The sequence below is a fragment of the Pinus tabuliformis genome, chromosome J, assembly GCF_031772625.1.
Source record: "Pinus tabuliformis cultivar Carrire ecotype Pingquan chromosome J, CPIR1, whole genome shotgun sequence".
Classification (NCBI taxonomy): Eukaryota; Viridiplantae; Streptophyta; class Pinopsida; order Pinales; family Pinaceae; genus Pinus; species Pinus tabuliformis.
In genome coordinates this window covers 995,753,470-995,772,177 of record NC_142295.1, presented here as the reverse complement: position 1 = coordinate 995,772,177, position 18,708 = coordinate 995,753,470, and the positions used below count along the sequence as shown (strand labels likewise).

At 38.5% G+C, this 18,708-nt stretch overlaps 1 protein-coding gene across 3 annotated transcripts in view; it reads right to left on the bottom strand.

The window, feature by feature from the left end:
* LOC149230188 (mRNA capping enzyme family protein) overlaps positions 1 to 18,708 on the bottom strand; it is a 222,091-nt gene that overhangs the window by 157,470 nt on the left and 45,913 nt on the right. For all 3 annotated transcript variants that reach the window (XM_089378889.1, XM_089378888.1, XM_089378890.1), the window contains one exon: positions 13,790 to 13,861. In XM_089378889.1, coding sequence (XP_089235015.1) covers positions 13,790 to 13,861 — 72 coding nt within the window. The remainder of the gene's footprint in view (positions 1 to 13,789; positions 13,862 to 18,708) is intronic.

Genomic DNA, 18,708 nt, shown 5'->3' with positions numbered 1-18,708 from the left:
TGGGGGATAAAGGAGTTGCCTACTTTTTGCAAAAGCTCCTAGAAACATAAAGATGAGCATTGGGACTCTCCTCACTGCTAGCATTATATGTACTACAGTAACATTTCACAAAGTACATTTGGCCGTACAGATATTGGACTGGGTGCGACAACAAACCTGGCCTAGAGGAGGCATTTCCATTGTTTGGAAATCCATCTTACAAACAATGCCTTTCATCAGAGCTGATCTGGCATGGCGCATTAATAATGGTCATTCGGTAAGAATTGGCATTGACCCGTGGATAGGGGGCGACAATCTGTATATTCTTCCTCCGGAGCTCATACTTTTCCTAAATCGTAGAGAGGTCAAGACATTAGCACACATTGCAGAACCAGATCCCCGCATTTTTCTCAGGCAACAGCGGAGATCAGCTCATGATCTGGATATCCTTGAATAGTGGCAGCAATCATGGGATATATTCATAAGGGCTCTTCAGGAGGCACATATCATTCTCAACCAGGAACCTGATGCCCTCGTTTGGACCCCTATTGCGCACGGGATTTACAGCCCTAAGCTTGGATACCTTCATCTTATACAGGCTCGAAAACCCCTTCACCCTCAGAGCTAGTGGCAACAATTATGGAGGCTAAAAGCTCCCCCTCGATCCCGGCTATTCATGTGGTCTGTTCTTAATAACAAAACCCCCACAGGAGAGGCGCTCATGCATAGATCTGTATATGGGCCAAGCAGATGTGTCCTCTGTCAACAGGCATCCGAAACTAATGAGCATTTATTCCTGCACTGTACACAAGTCTCTCATTTCTGGCAAGCCATCACCCAGCAGCTCGCAATCAGGAACACTTGGTAGGGACCTTCTCTTATACATGCCTGGAATAGCTGGACATCTGCCCATCAAAAGCATAAAGAACAATGCCTCCCTCTTATACTCTGTTGGACTATCTGGCTTGGGCGAAATCGATTCATCTTCAAAAACCAGCCTGTAAATTGGCATCTGCTCTTTGTACAGGCCCTGACCGCCTTCCATGATGTCCCTGAGGACTTGCCTCCACGCACTCGCTCTATATCAGGCCCCGAGAACATTGATAAATCTTGGCCATGGGCCTTCTTCGACGGGGCAGCACAGCCTCATGGATGTGGGGGGGGCTTCTGCCTATATATCTCTGAACAACATTCCTACAAAGTCAAACTTGGCCTGGGAGACGGATCTAACAATTATGCTGAGCTCCTTACACTTAGACATCTGCTGCATTTCTCCCTAGCACATAACTGCATATCTGTTCAGATCTATGGAGACTCACAAATCATCATAAACTGGTTCAATGTTGTTAATCAATGCCATGCCATTACTTTACAAAAACATTCTTATTGACATGCTTAATCTCAAAACAGCTTTTAATTTGATCTCTTGTCAACACATTCACAGGGAATACAATGAGGATGCTGACAGGCTTTCCAAGGAGGGCTCGTTACTTCCCAGAGGCTTGTGGATAATCACAGAGCAGGTGGATGCAGAAGTCTATCAATACCACCATAGACCGTACATAGATCAGGAATATCACAGGGTGGATCGGCCATAGACATTGGAGAACTGGCCGATGTTTTTTTTCCTTTTTATTAAAATGTTTATATATAGAAACTGAACATGAATATTTATTTTTTGCTAATTACATCACAGACAGTGTTTTGAAAATGGCTGGCAAGGTCAAGTTTTTGCGAATGCAAATATGTATATAGCTCTGGCTGATTAATCAGATAACACATATGCCTAAGGGCATCTACTACATGTAATTTTTCTCATATAATGAAAGATTACGATTTTTCTCTTCGGAAAAAAAAAGAACATGTTTTACTAGAATTGCAAATAGATCTTTGATTTCTGCAAGTAGGCTAGGAGCAAGAGGGAGTTGAAGGGGTATCTCACATAAAAAGAGAAGTCATAACACTTATGCTATGATCCCTTCTTAGAACTGATTTGTAAACCCTAGAAATATAGAATTCTTGATAAGAAAAACCCGAGAGTTTGATCTAGATTTCTGCTAAAATAAGAAATCCTAGCTCATGCAAGAAAGAAAATGAAAGCAGAATGTTGATGATGAGGATGAGGATGATGAAATTGTAGATGGATTTCATTCCTACAAGAAGACAAGGATCAAAAGGGAGTTGACAATCCTTCAATTTTCAAAGATTACTTGATATCTCTCTTCCTTGATTATCATTTGTTAGCCTCTTGTCTTTGTTTCATTTTTGCTAGATAATAATCATTTCATCCATGACCTCCTAGTGAGGATTGCACATACATCGTAAAGGTTGTCAAGGCTTTGGTAACAGATGAAAGCATTGGGAAGAACGAAGCAAAGCTTGCAACAAGAGGATTCTCCCAGAGTGATTTGTGTTCAAGAGGGAGAAGTTGTACTGATATCTAGAACCATATCTAGTGATCGAAAGCGCTCTTAGTTCAAAGGGAGCAAGCAGGCTAGCAAGTTTGAAGGATGCCATAATGAAGACTATGTCAAGATTTGAGGAAAGTTAGTGGTGAATTCCAAGTGGATCTACAAGTATGTAGTAGATGGCAACATAGAGAAGTACAAAGCAAGATTCAAGGATTCTCCCAGAAAGAGGGAGAAGACTATGACAAGACGTTTGCTTCAGTTGTCAGGTACACTTCTGTTAGAATTTCTATTGCTTTGAAAATTGCACCAGGTAGATGCAGAGATCACTTTCTCAATTATTGAAGAATAAGAAGTGTACATAAAGATACCTCAGGGCTGAGAAGAAGTCTCATGATTACAAACTAAAGAAAGCTTTGTACGATCACAAGCAGACACATTGGACTTGATGGATCTTGGTTGATCTTGTTATTACATGACTTGTTTCTAATGGGAACAGAAAGACTTACATGACAGAGGGAGCAACAATGGCAAAAGGATTTGCTTCAGTGATAGAGAGAGTTGCCAAGCTCTACTTCAATGTCAGAGGGAGTTGACATCTGAGTTCAAGATGAAGGATATTAGTTACATGCATTACTTCTTGGGACGAAAAGTGTGGCAAAAGCCCAATAAGCCTATTATCACGATCCTTCAGAGATTTGAGATGAAAGACAGCCAATCCATGGCCACTTCCATGATAACTACTTTGAAGAAGCTTAAGTGGCAAAGGGAGCAACTAGATTGCAACCACAGTATCTGCTTCAGTGTCAATCAATTGTTGTGATGGTTCTAGTGAAGGAAGCAGCTACAAGGATATACAAATTGAGATAGGGCAGAGAATGTTGAAGAAGGGAAGAGCACATCAAGATGATGATTTAGTTTGGATTCTACTTCGACAGGAAGTAGACATCTGTTGCACTCAAGACTGCAGGAGCTAAGTATAATGTAGCTAGTTTGGTGAATTATAAATCAATATGGCTTTAGTAACTGCTCACAGGATTCTTTAATCAAGTGTAGGAACGACCATGATGACAGGTCAAGACACATATCGAGACATGGTACAAAAGGGAGCAGTGAGGCTCACAAAGCCTCTATCCGAGAGCAAAGTTTGTACACTTTAGGGACAAGCTTGAGAAGTTTGTATACTTCAAGGACAAGCCAGAGTGGTTGATAATATTTTCCTCGGTTAGAGGGAATGGTGATGTTGTTGCATCAAGGGGTAGACATTCTCCCTAAGTCAGAATATAGACAGGTCAAATTATTGACCAGGGGCCACAAAATGTGGCTAGGGAGAATAACCCAAAGAGCATCAAGACCCACAGTGCTCCCATATACACCTCTTCTTCTATCACCCAATTCAAGAATGTCATCTTGACATCCATCAGGTGAATCTCCCATCCCAACTACGCTACTAGGGATATAACAGATCTAATAGAGGTATATCTGGGAACTAGGGCGAAGGTCTCCTCAAAGTCTATCCCTTCCTTCTGTGCATACCCATTCACCACGAATCTAGCCTTGTACTTCTCTACATTGCCATCTGCAGCATACTTGATCTTGTAGATCCATCTGGAACCTACAACAAATTTGTCTTCCAGTGTATGCACTACCTCCCAAACATCATTTGTCATGATAGAACTATATTCTTCCACCATGGAATTCCACTCACACGTGATGTTGTGCGGCTTCCTGAAAGCTGGAGGGTTTAGTAACTTGAGCTACCAAAGCTTGATATCTATCAAGCTGCCTCTGTTGTCCCTTGTCTGTCTTAGGAGCTCCGACAAACTCCCCGGCGTCCTTCAGGGTCTGGTGCACTTCCCTATTGGCTCTACGTCCCAGCAAAAAATATTCTCTGCAAAATACTACGTCCCAGCAAAAAATATTCTCTGCAAAAAAATATTGTTGCTCCCTCTAGCTCTGGCAATCCTCAATCTGGAAAATTTAATTGCTCTGTCGACTCTCTCAAAGAAATAGACTTTTGACCCTCCTAGCCAAAGGAGATGCACAGCCTCTAGGGTTTTGAGCAGTTGCTTACGCAGTGCTACTAAGCTCCTCCTCCTCTTTGCAACTGAACTTTCCGACTTCTACCTGTGCTCTGATACCATGTGAAAATTCCCAAACCCGAAATCCTACTACAACAACTAATAATATTTCTTATATTTGTTAAATTAATTAAACACATTATTTGCAGTTTCCTACAACAAATATTGAAACATATACACTGCAGCGTTCACAAGACAAATACTACGGAAGAAAAATAAATGCTGGAAAATTAGAGAAATTCTAACACACACATAAAGATATTGACACAGTTATTTTTGGACAATTGTCCCCAGAAAAACCCAACTCAGGAAAACTGGCGCATAGATGAGAGTTTCTTTATTAATTTTTCAGCAGTAATTCAAGTACAAGAATTTGAATAGCAAAACAGAGGGAAAATACTGAGAAAAATTTAGTAACAAATTTCTCACTCTCCACAACGACTCCCTGACCCCGAGATGGACCCTCTGCCCATACGTTGGTGTCTCTGCGTCACCCTTTGCGCAGTGCTCTAGTGGACTACTTCTCTCCTCACACTGTCTCTTCCAGAATTCATCCTACACTTCAGCCAAACCACTATTAATACCCTCTCTCTCTCCCCTACAACTCACCCTCCGGCTCTATCTCCTCTGTTGAACTTCAGCCGCTGAGAAATCGATATGCCTGAGCAACAAAGTAACTCCACTCATGTGTTCTCCATCTACCCATCGACTTATTCTTATAATCTTCTGTTGGAGCACCAACGAAAAAGATTAAAACATAATCGATGGCCCAAATTATTTTCCTGTCGATCCGTGTGAGTTTCTAGAACATTCACACCATGACTTAATTAATTCTATCTAGAACATTCACACCATGACTTAATTAATTCTATCTAAAACATTCACACCATGACTTAATTAATTCTAATTAATTAATCATATTTCCTAAGTTTAGACTTAGGATATATTTAAAATTGATTAATAAATCTAATTAAGTCGTCTCTGAGTGGAATTTCCATAAATGATTTATGGGTTTTGAAGAATACATGCATTCTAGCCTCTCCACCAAATTTCGTGGCTAGAACACATCTGATGCTACAAAAACTAGCAAGAGATTGACTAGGATGGTGGTGAACAAGGACTAGTCAGTACAACATAGGTTAAAGGCGCCGACTGAATCATGGTGACTAGATGATGCTAATGATGTACCATAGGTTAGAGATGCTTACTAGAATTATGGTACTTAGTTGATTTTGTATATTTTTAAATAGATCATATATGTTGACTAGGATTATGATAATTGGATGATGTTAATGTTGATGTTGATGATAAATGATGAACCTTTTCTTAGAGAATTTTGCCAAGAAGAGAACATCCAATAGTCATTATGAATACCTCCCTAGCTAAGAGGGAGTGTTGAATTTTGTAGCTATGGTCGGTCTTCATAATTAATATTTTAGCCCTTGAAATATATATAATGAAAAATGTAAGACATGTTCTTCATGTCATTTTATTTTAGTCCTTGAAATGATTAATATAAGACATGTTCTTCATGTTGGTTTCAAAAGAGAAAATTTCGACTTTTGAATTTTTGAAATGTTGACTCCAAACTTGTGAAGTCAACCCTCCTTCAAGTCAAGTCGGTCCCAGTGAAGAGACACCCATTCAGGTCAGCCATAACACTATATATAAGGCACTTGACCTTCTCCTTCAAGCATAATTTGATCTCTCACAAGACAAGACATCTTCTGGGCATCCAAGCAAAGGAAAAGAAGAAGGACGAAGACATCTCAAGTATCTTTTCTATCTCTCATTGACTTCACACTTGTGGTTCTCTCTCCTGCAGCTTCACACGTGCGAGTTTTTGGGCATATTATGGATAGCAGGTTGAACTTCTAAGTTGCACATTCTACATCACCGAAGCAAGAAGCAGAAGCGAAAGCTAGAGTGGAGGGCAACATTTTCAAAACCTCTCGGTTCAGGAGCGAATTTTATATAATATATATTTTGATGTATATATGTCAACAAAAGCATGTAGAATGATGAATTAGTGATAAAAAACAAAAAATCATGGATTAAACCATATAACGTCATTCATCTAGTAGTTATAATCGTCATCAACCATGGGTCCACAAATTACAAGTTCTCATTCATATAGGCATGTAAGGGTGCACATAACCAAAATAGCATCAAGTGCAATCCATCTCTGAACCGAAAATACATCAACATATAGGCTCTGGATGGCCTCCAGCATCCAAAAAAATCAAGCTACAACAAATACCTACATATCATCAAAATCATTGCCTAACTTGGGATCTTTGTCATTAATATCACCCTCTAAGGATTAACATAAGATAGAAAAACGTAGCATGTCAAATCAAGATTTTGTTTGAGTGATGCATACATTTTTAGTAGGTTCATGATAGAGGAGTTCAAAAACCAATGTCACTAACATCAAGGTACATAGAGGGCTTGGTGCTCTTGATTAAATTTGAGTTCCATACCCTAGTACATGACAAAATCCAATGGAAACATTGCAATCTCCCCAACCCTGAAATCCTAAAAAACTTACAAGTCTACTGGATTTTCAGTGAGATCTAAAATTCTACTTTCTCCATATGAAATCCAATGAGGTCATAACCACTCTCAAACATCCCGAGTCATTTCATGGTAATGTTGAAAATTTAAATAAAAGGATGAAAATGAAAGGTAAAAGAGAATCTCACTTTTACTATAAGCATTTAACATTACCATGAATTTCATATCAATATTGGGGCCATAGGGTTGAATATTAGGTTGCCCCACTCAAAAACCCTTGTTTCTTTGAAAAAAATTGTGTTTGGAACATCTTTGCGATAAACAATTACAAAAAAAAAATTGCAAAGAAATCCAGGGAGATTTTTTTTGCAGGAGTGTGCTTCGGCTTAGAGGGCATGTTGGGAGCAAATTCGAGGGGGCGCTCCCCCGCAACCTTCTTCTGCACAGCAGGCCCAAATTTTCTAGGTAGCAAGGCCAGGTTTCTGGGTAAATTCTGGGAGGCCAAATTTCGGCCTAGTCAAATCAAACAACGCCAAGTTTGTTGCAAAGAAGATTGAATTGACAAGAGGGAAGTTTGACCAGGTTTGACCATAGCATTGTTGGTCAATTTGACCATCATATTTGACTAGTAGAATCTCTTGTTGAACTTAATAATTTCTCGAAGGAAAAGATTGTTGGGTTTTTCCCCCCACAAGGATTTTCTTACAGTAAATCTTATGTTATCTCTATGCATCGTGATCTCTACTGTTCTTTTGCATTTATGGTTGAATTTCTGAAGTGTAATTGCTAAATGATAAAACTAGAAGGGGTAAAAGAATGTCTACACCATTAGAAGTAATTATCAGTTTTTCAGAAATTAGTGCTTGTATCTATTGCACTTAAAAAATCAACAACTTCAAATATAGGGTACTTTCTTATCCAAAGTTTTTTTTTTAAGCATAAGGTACTTTAATGGGGTGGCAGGCGGGGGAGGGATTCTCATTAATCTCGAAGGAAACATCGAAGACAGATATGCTTGGGACCTAGGAAGGAAGACAAACAATCAAGTTGAGGCGTATGGTTTATTCCTCGGACTTTCTCTAGCTCAAAAAAAGGGCATCAGGAAGATCCAAGTCTTAGGAGACTCAATGTTGATAATAAAACATATGAAATACAATTCATCAGCAAACAACATGAATCTAAACTAAATCATTAAGAGATCCCAAGGTATGATTCCTCTCTTTGATCTAGTGTCATTCTTTCACATCCTAAGAGGGAATAATCAGGAATCAAATAAGCAAGAAAATATGCCCTGCCAATTAAATGCAAAAAGAAGTATAGTGAATGAAATAGAGGAAACACTGCATTCCCTAAACATGGTAAAGGTTTTCAAACATTGGACTGGGGAAGGCACTCTTGGCTAGATCAAGAAGTTAGGAAATAAAAGAAACAAGGTTAATTTGGGGTTAGCACCTATATACCCCTTGCCCCCCTCTCTCCCTTCATCCTCTTCGTCCCCTTGCCCCCCTCTCTCCCTTCATCCTCCTCGTCCCCTCCCCCCCCCAGGCCCCTTCCTTCCCCTCCCCTCTTCTTCCATGTCATTTCTCCTCCCTAGCCCTCGTCACCCTTCTTCATTTCAATCTGGGATGCCTCCTTTCGAACCGAACCATCCCCCACTCCCTGGTCCCTATCTCATTGGCCTTAACTCGGCCCGGCCCGTCCTCACGCCTCGTGGCATAGGTCAACTCGACTTGCTGCCGCAGTGTGGCTGCTCCCATCACATATGTCCTACACTTGGTACTGGGAGGTCTCACAGCGTGAGAGCCCAGTCCTCACAGCATAGAAACAGTTGCAGTGGTCGACGTTCCAGCACAGGAGCAAGTAAGAAAATGGGAGAGGGTGAGAAGCATTTAATCCCTCTGATCTGAATTGCTCAGATCGCGCGTGGGAGGAAGGCGTGGGTAAGGATGAAGGACGAAGCGAGAAGATGGGAAATAATGGTGGAGCATTGGGATCTCAGCATCATGAGTACCAATTTCCAGTCCTACATCAGAGTTCGGACCTGCATCTTCTATAAATTGGGTAACGGTTTGATCTTCTGTCATTGTTTTTGGTCAGTATCTGCTCGGGTGGTCTCTACGAAGGCCCAACGGCCGGGGCTGAGGTCACTGAGTAATTTTTGTAGGATTCTGGTTAGGGTGTTGGCCACAAGGGTGGTAACCAGTGGTGTGTGCAGTCGTGGGAGGAAGTTGAGTGCTGGTAAGGGCGGAATTTTCGTTGTGCAGCAAGATGGTGGCATTGGGTTGATTGCCTGGAACAATCCTGAGTGGGGGGTTCGCGGCACCTTGGAGATTGGTCACTCTGGTAGCTCCCTGGTGGTGAAAATGAGTGTGCAAAGCAACTCAGTGGAGGAGGGCTCGTTGTCTGGTTCCTGGGGCCGTCGTCGGCCTCAGACAGGGGGGTCGAGGGAGGGCAGGGCTCAGGAGGGTGGCAGAAACAAGCATATTTGTAATGGCTATGTGCAAGAGCATATGGAATTCAGGGAGGGTCTGGCAATTATGCAGAGGTGCATCCATCAGCAACAAAAGGAGGCGCTAGAAATGTAGGAGCAGCAAATCGAGGAGCGCATTCGACAACTAGAGCATGAGGTGGACGCCCTGAGGAGCAACTAAAGCTCAAAATGGCAGAGAACAGCCCAAGGACTGATGAAGAATATATTGGACTCAATCTTAACTCCAGTGTTGTCGATGGAGTAATCTATTTTCTATCTTAGTTTAAAGATGCTTTTTAATGGCAAACTTCACTTGTAAATATTTATTACATCAATATTGTAGAATGTATAGCCACAGGCTACCAGTTATGGGAAATTTTTTTGGCTTTTTGGGGAAAATTTCTCTAGGAAGGGATGGGGAACAAATGAATTTTCAGAAGCCCTTAGCAGGCTCAAAATTTTGATGTAAAATCCCGATTTTGGATGCGAACGGGCGCGATTTATATATAAATATACTACTCTTTCTGGTTAAAAAAAATAAGGTACTTTAAGAAGTAAAAAGTGGTAATTTTATAGATTAAGTTTATTGGTTGAATTTATTTAATCGCTATTTCTAAAATAAAATGAAGTAATTCTAAAAGTAAGGTAAAGTTAAAAGAGGATTATTTAATAAAAGAATATAAAGGAGTTTTGAAGTACGAAAGGAAAATTCAAAAATGAAGAAAGATTCTCTTATAAAGGTAGCATGATATCATGTTATGGATTATCCATTAAATGGGAGTATTCAAGGAAAAATATTAATATCGTTATCAACGAGAACTATAAAGAAAATTACATTAACATCAATTTGGAAAATCAATTATTAATTCTAGAACCAATTGAGAATAAAGATGCTTTTTATTTTGAAGTAAAATCTGAAATTGCTCTAATAAGAGCATAGCCAAAGGCCAAATCATAAATGAAGCTCTAATACCAAAATGTGATAACCAAATACGGCTCAACAATAAAGTATCTAAAATACTTGTAAAACAATAAGGAAATACTTCAAAGATATAATATCTATTATATAAATGTATGAGAAAATGATATGATATAGTACAATGAGACCCCATATATATATTGCAACAGAGTGCTCATAAAAGTCATCTCCTTTGAGACATTTCATTTCATTATATGAATTATTATTTTAGTAAGCATTATGTGTGTGTTTGTGTGTTTCCATAGAAATGCTTTGTTCTCAAAACATATTGATGAAAAGGCTTGATATATTTTCCTTTGTCTTGAATCTCTTTGCATCTTTCCCAAATCTTGGAGTTGCCATCTTCAATGATACGATATGATACAAACCTCTAAGTGCTGAGCAAAATTGTCAAACTAAAAAATGATCTAACCATCCCAATTCATTCTTTTGTGGAATGTTGAACTTATGAGCTTTCCAATATGAATTGTTATCATGCGTCCTAATATTGTTGACATCAATATTTTTCTGAACATAAGTTAGTTGTTTTGGTTCTAAACAATGTTAATATACTGACTAATTAAAGCATCTGCTTTTATGATGAGGATGTCAATAAGGTATTTTTGTGATATGATTTTTCTTGATCATGCTTGTAGCACTTTCTTCGTTTAATTTTGGTATATGATATTTTTCATGTACTGATGTTGCTAGGTTGGTCTATGCATCTTCACTTGGAATTTCCATTGTTTATACTACAGCGTCTAAGTATGTATTTTCAAGTGCATGGAAATCTTTCTGAATCATGACATTATCTAGAAGTATTTGTTCCCTTTTCTTCAACTTCAATTTTTTCATCTGAGGACTTTGATGATTTTGTCTTGATAAGTTGTTCTATTCTATTTTCCAATGATTGCTTATCATTCTTAAGCTTCTTAATTTGAGTGAGAAGATTTTCATTATGATTTTTGAAACATGAAAGTTCATTGTTTTCTACTTTGCTGATATCTTTAATATCTGGATTTTCAAATCTATCATCTTTTAACTTTTTTATTTGTTCCAGCAACTTTTTAAGGATATTCAATCAAGAATTTTCTTCATCTTGTATTGGTAGGCTTTCATTGAGTTTCTTCTCAAGACCTTCCTTTTTTCGCTCTAATTTTTGCTTCGTTGCCTTGGACTTCTTGACTTCTACAAGTAGTTTCCAAGTGTGATCTTTTAAGTGAGAAATTTCTTCCTTTTATCTCACATAACTTCATCAAATTCGTTTTGTACACTTCATATTGACTTTTGATTTTCTTGAGCATTACCTTTGAGATATCTTTAAAATGCTTTGATGAAGGTATTGCTGATTTTGACTTCATTTTAATGTTCTGGAATGTCATTATCTTCTTTTATAGGGAAAAGACAAAAACTTTTTCTATGTGTTTAATATGAAAGTACCCAATGTTCCCAACCATGGTAAGCCAAGAATTATGTCAATATCTCCATTAAACATGGTTACAACACTGAATTGAGATATACATTCATAATTATCAATTATTACGTGCAAGTCCTTATATATAAATATGTATAAAATAATATAAATAATTATTATAATTATTTTATTTTTTTACCATGGTGAATCGATAACTCATTGGAGTAATATGGGCGAGGCCAAAGATCAAACCTAGTGGTTGCCACTATAACACCAAGAGTATATCCAACAGCTCGTAAGCCAGATACCAGGAATTTATGACTACAAAAACTGAGACTCCAAGAGTGTGGGCGAGCCTACTGCTTGAGCCTTCTCACAACAAGCCAAAGATATCCCAATTATTAGTTATACATCCCATTGTGCCAACCACTTTGTTCACCCACGAGAAGAATAAATAATAATAATAGTTAATAAGTATAACTAATAGTTATGAAAGCACGTCTCAAAGGGCACCATTGTTCATGAAAGAGCATCCCGTGTGTGTGTGTGTGTGGGTGTGGCTAAATATATATATATATATGGGGCCCTCATTTGTAACTAAATCATATCATTTCTCACGTACATTTATATATTATTATTTGATCTTCAATAGTATCTTTATTTTCCAAATATTCTGGATTTTTAGTTTGTGAACCATACTTGGTTATCACATTTGGTATCAAAGCTTCATTAAATTAAAATATTAAAAAATGATAAACTTGAATATCAAAACATCACATATAAAATCTATAAATCAAAAGATGGAAAATATTGACGTCAACATAGATAAGTCTTATGATAATAATTCATCTTAGGTATCAAGTAAGTGCAAACTTCTATGGAAACTCAAATTGGAATGGTTAGATCATTTTACGATTCGACAATTTTGTTCAACACTCAAAGGTTCATGTAGTCTTGTATCATCAAAGATGACAACTCCAAGAATTGGAAAGATGTGAAGATATTGCAAGACAAACAAACAAACAAAAAATATCAAGCCTTTTCATCAATATGCTTTTGGTACAAAAAATTTCTAAAGGGAAGGCAACATTACGAACATAAATATCCATACAATGATATAAATAATAATAATAATAATTAACAAGTATAACTAATAATTATGAAATAACATGTCTCAAAGGACATAATTATTCATGAAAGGGCATCCCACGTAGGTATATATACAGGGCCCTTATTTGTAACCATATCATATCAATTCTCTCATATATTTATATATTATTATTTTATTCCAAATATTCTGGATTATTGGTTCGTGAGCAATATTTGGTTATCACACAATCCCCTTTCTTGTATTCTCAAACCCCTCATCATCAAAATTTTTTGCAAGGAAACTATCTTCTTGTCAAATTTCTTAACGCTTGTCAACTTTCTATAAGTATTTTCTTCAATTTAACTAGCTGCCTTCAACCAATCTTATTCAGATGCATTGAGAGCGCTGAGCTACATTTTAAGACTGTAAATCAATAAATGAACTTCTATCAATAATGTGTTGGAAATCCACCCTAACCTTTTAGATCTTTGTATTGTAAGAAAACACAATGAATAAACAACATTGCAGTTAAATTTGAGGAAGATAACATGGTAAATTATCACAAACAAATCCCTAAATTCACATTTTATAGAAACTGTGCATTTATGTACAACATTAATATTACAATTTCCCATTTAGATCAACCCAACAAAAGACAAACTCTAACTAAATAAATGGATGACTGGAATACAAAGTGGAAGTTCGAATTGATCCTAAGTGGAAGTATTTTAACATTTAGCACTTCAATTGAAGTAAAGCATCACTAAACAATAAATATTTTTAGCAAAATAAAAAGGATAACTAGTCCTGTTTTGTAGGGGAAAAGAGCAAACGAAAAGTTAATTTAAAAATACATAGGATAGCTGACTTACTGAGCCATCCGCAATATCAACACCGACATAGTACCCAATCCTTGCTTTATCCCACTTGATCAAATCACCTCCCTGGAAAATGTTACAGTATGTTGGAATTTGACCCTTAATAATTGGCACATTAAAGCATAAACAAGAGAATCATAACAACTTTAATATTTGAAAAAGAATTTTAATTAAGGTCTGTCAAGATAGCTTATGCACACAAATTCCATGTTAAGATAAGAAGAAACTAAATACCTTACTCAAACTGGTAAAAAATAAAACTGTTTATACTTTTTTGTTCAGTGTGTGATCATTTATGCTGTTTCAACTCAAGTTAGAGTTGGTGACCTATTACCTTTGAAATTGGGTAGCATAGGGAGGTACTCTCACACGCCCTTGGCGCTAAGCTTGTGAGAAACACTCATAAAAAGTGATTTTATGAGTGTATGGGCTTTGCACCCAAGTTGTGGGCTTTGTACCCTAAGTGATGGGGTTTTGTGCCCAAGGAAAGCATTTAACATTCTAATCTAATGTTGAGTTTGGTGTTGGAGGTTTCTTGATGGAAAAAAGGGGCTTCCAAAGGGACAAATGGAAAAGTATAATTAGAAAGCCAATGGAGACGCTTGATGAAAAGAAGCATGAAGGATTACTCTTCTTGTGAGGAGCAAGAGCGCTAGAAGAGACCTGACCGGGGGCTGAAGGAGTGCCCTTGCCACAGGAAAAAAATTGGAGGACAGTTCGCTGAGTTTAAGGTCTATGGACAGACCGAGTTCTGGTTAAGGCCATCCACTGGCCTAAGGAGAAGGTGCAACACATTTTATTTGCATGAAGGGCTGCTAAACGAGGTCGCAGCCAAGAGAGGCTGGCCACAGCAAGGAAAAGGGTTGGCCGCAGAGATCTGAAGCCTAGGAGCAGGTCACAAGGGCTAAAGGAGTAGGCCGAAGCTACTACCGGAAGTTGGCTGAGGGCTAAGAAGGGAGACCGAAGGCCTAAGAGAGGAGGCCAAGGTCTGGTAACAAGATACAGCAGAGCTGGCAGAGGGCTATATGTGGGAGAAAAGGAGAGTTTTCTACTATAGGAGGGTTGAATAAGCAGACCATGAGCTATAGGAGAACTGCCAGGTAAACAGATTGTTGTTTGGTTAATTTAAGGAGGGCTGGTAAACCCCTAGTTTGCTACATCTATGTCGCAGGAAACACCTAAAAAGGTGGCGTACCAGTACCGGGGATGGCCGGAAATGGCGAAACGGCCTTGAAACAGGGTCGAAATGCCATTGGCAGTACCGTATGGTGTTTCGAGATTTCAAAACGCTGTACAGTACAGCCAGCGGCGTTTTGGCCCCGTTTCAGCCGCTATAGGCGGCGTTTCGGGCAGCAGAAAGGCGAAATTAATTTTCTTTTTACCTTTTTCGGCCAGCTCAAGGGGGTGAAGAAGGGTGCGGCCCCTTCTAACACCCAAATGTCCAGATTTAGAGCTCTCTCTTTCTGCTCTTGATATTTGTGCCAATGCTGGTGCAAGTGCAACTGAAAGTACTAGTAGAGTTGCCTCTTCTATTGAACAAGCATCTTGTTCTATCTTTGCTGATGAGGATGAGGAGTTTTATTAGTAATGATATGTTAATGTAGCCATAATTGTCTTTAGCTCATGTTTTATTTCAGTTTTAGCACATATAGCCTCACATATAAAGGTTGATTTTGGAGTCTTGGATGTAAAGCCTCATCTATAAAGGCTAATTTTGGATATTTGCATCATGTAATCATCTGTTGGAGTTAATATAAATTTGGATTTCCTTCTAAAATGTCATTTATGTCTCATTCTTTCTTTTCTTGGAAAATAATGTGTTATATATATATATATATATATATGACGTTTCAGCCGCGTTTCCATTTTCCAGGGGTCGCATTTCGGGTCGTCCCCGTTTCAGAAACTTCTAGATGTTTTGGCGTTTCGTGCAACTTAGTGCTACATCAATGTTGTTGGGGTGTTGTAGGCGTCTACATTTGGGCAGAGAGGGCTTAGAGGACAAAGTCTCAGCCCTAAGTGTTTGGTCAAAGGGTTTGACCTGGATTTGGGCATTTTCCAGGTGATTGTAAACAGCCACTTTCCCTAGTACGGGAGCCCTAGTGCTTATTGTTAAAGGGATAATAAGAAATCATATTTGGGCATTAATTATTGTGTACCATACATTGATCTAATTGCAAGTATATTCCATTGTGAAAAAGTTTTAGAGTTGGACATTTTCAGTGTGTTTGTGTTTTCTAGTTAACATGTAGACCAAACCTGGGGTGCATGGAATTCTAACAACAAGTATCGTAGTTAACTATCAATATCAAAAGTATTTTAACCTTTCTTCCCATGGGTGATCATCCCTGGTTGGCATGGACAATTATAACTGCGTTATTAACCTAATTAGTATAAACAGTGAAAGTGAACCACACCCTAACTTTGTGTTGTAGCTGCTACAACAACACCCAAAAATTTTAGCTTAACACCCAAATTTTGGGTCCCCCTCTGCTTTTCAAGGCTTCAATGGTTATGTCTATGTCTCAAATTGATTAGATCTTTCAATGACCCATCTATCACCAAATCGATATGGTTGATCATGCTCTCACAATGCATATTACATATAACCACCTATTGATTTATCTTGGTTCCAGTTCTTTTGAGTGCACTACGGTTTGGGGCAATTGTCGCTTTAGTGATGCTCTTAAGCTACTTACTACCGTGACATGCATTGCAGATTATAGGCATGCATCTTGTGTACAGTGCTACAATTGCAATAAAAAATATAATAACAGGAATGCAAAAAGTTTCAACAATGCAGTTTAACAATTCATCACAAAAGATCCAATCCCATGCAACGTCCTACAACAAATTAGAAAGATAGCATCCCTTCAACAGAGAGCAACGCTACCATAATTTGATAATCCCAAATCTTAGTGTGCCTTCAATTAGCTTCGATACTTCTAAAGATGCCCTTCTTGCGTTGCTTTGGAAAAATCCCAAACTCAGTTCTTTCACAATTAAACCCTAGGGCCTAGGACTTGCAGTTACGATTATGTTTTTCAAGAGAATATGAATCGACTATTTGGAAATAACTACAGCAAGCCTCACCCAACTTCCAGTCATTTGGATTTGTCAACAGAAACCTTCAGCGACCCCCAATTTGCCTTAGGATCAATTTTCTTTGATTCGCTACAAAGAGCCACAGGATTTGCAACCTATTCCCAATACTGTGGGGGGTTTTGATCTGATGCAAGGGATTCGAATTAAGCTTCAAGGATTACGGGTGAACCAAATTCATCTACCCAAATCACGTTTTATACACCTCGCAAGCCACAAAATGAGCCACGAAGCCCCAACTTCAATCATGTGCTAGCCCTAATGCATTTATATTTGCTTCAGAAATGGGTATAAAAAGGGAGCGTATGATTCACTTCATACCTTCTCTAGCTTCAAGGCATCACAACTATTTCAGAATCAGCACAAAAAATCATTTCGTCCTGCCTTTCAAAACTTCGTTGGCCTTAGGGTCGAATTTGGTGCACTGAACCAACCACAAAACAAATCGTAGAGAGCTTAATTCTAGAATTTGAATTTCCTCATAAAGTAGTACCCCCTCTTGTATCTAAACAAAAACTAGATAGAAAGGATTGATCAACTAGGGTGGGATCTTTCAACACCAACATTGATAAGGTAAAAGGGGTCTTAAAACCCTCAAAGCTATTGCTCAAGAAAACTAATGAATTGATCCACACTTGATGATCCAAAATGAACTCAATCCTTCTTTATTTATAGATTTCCTAGAGAGCTTCATCTTCCTTAAGTGATTGAGTAAACCTTACTCCAAACCTTAGCTTTGGGCTTTTAAAGCCCAGTTGCCCCAAAACTTGCCCAGCAATGGGTATTTTGGGGTTTTTTCCCATTTTAAGTGGACTATAGCCTACAGGGATGGATATGGATAGGCTCATGAGTCACATTTGTCCTCAATTTGTAGAGGACATTACAGGCCCCCCTACTCGAAATTGCTTGCCCTCAAGCAATTGCAAGTTCGGGTGCTACAAAATTTGTTCTCCTTCCCACGTCGCATCCTCCTCCGGTAAATTTTTCCATCTGATGAGATATTTCGGAATTACTCTTCCTCTTAACTTCTTTTCTCACACAGCCATGATCGTTTCCAGAATCAATTCCAATTGCCCCTCTTCATCTAATGGTGGCAGTTCAACGGAGGTGGTGACCCACTAACCCACAACCTTTTTGAGCGAGGACACATGCAATACATTGTATATTATGTTGTCACTTGGTAGCTCCAACTCATATGCCACTTTGCCAATTCTACAAAGAACTTTCTAAGGCCCATAAAACCTCGGCTTCAGTTTTTTTGCCTCGGTTTTCTTGTGTGTAGACTGTCTATAGGGCAGCAATCGCAAGAAAACAAGATCTCCTGCGTCAAAATTGCATTTTGTTTGATGTTGGTCTGCATACATCTTCTGTCAATTCTTAGCAACATGTATATTTTCTTTAAGTACCCTGAGAATTTCCGGACTCTCCTATATCCAATCTTTGGCAAAGGGGTGCTTTGTTGTCTCCAAAAAATTTGTCGATGAAGGAAGGTGTATCATATCCACACAGAGCTCTAAAGGGTGTCATCCCGATGGATAAATGATAGGTGGTGTTGTAGCAATGCTCCCCAAGGTACAACCACTTAATCTGTCCCTTCTATTGACCTATCACATAGTTGCGTAGATACCCTTCAATCCACTTATTCATAATTTCTATTTAACCGTCGGTTGAGGGTGATCACTTGTGTTAGGTGTCAATTCAGTTCCCACTAGCCTGAAAAGCTTCTGCCAAAATGCACCCATAAATTTACTGTCACGATCGTTGAAAACATTCTTTAGAAGCCCATGCATTCTAAAGACCTCTTTGAAAAA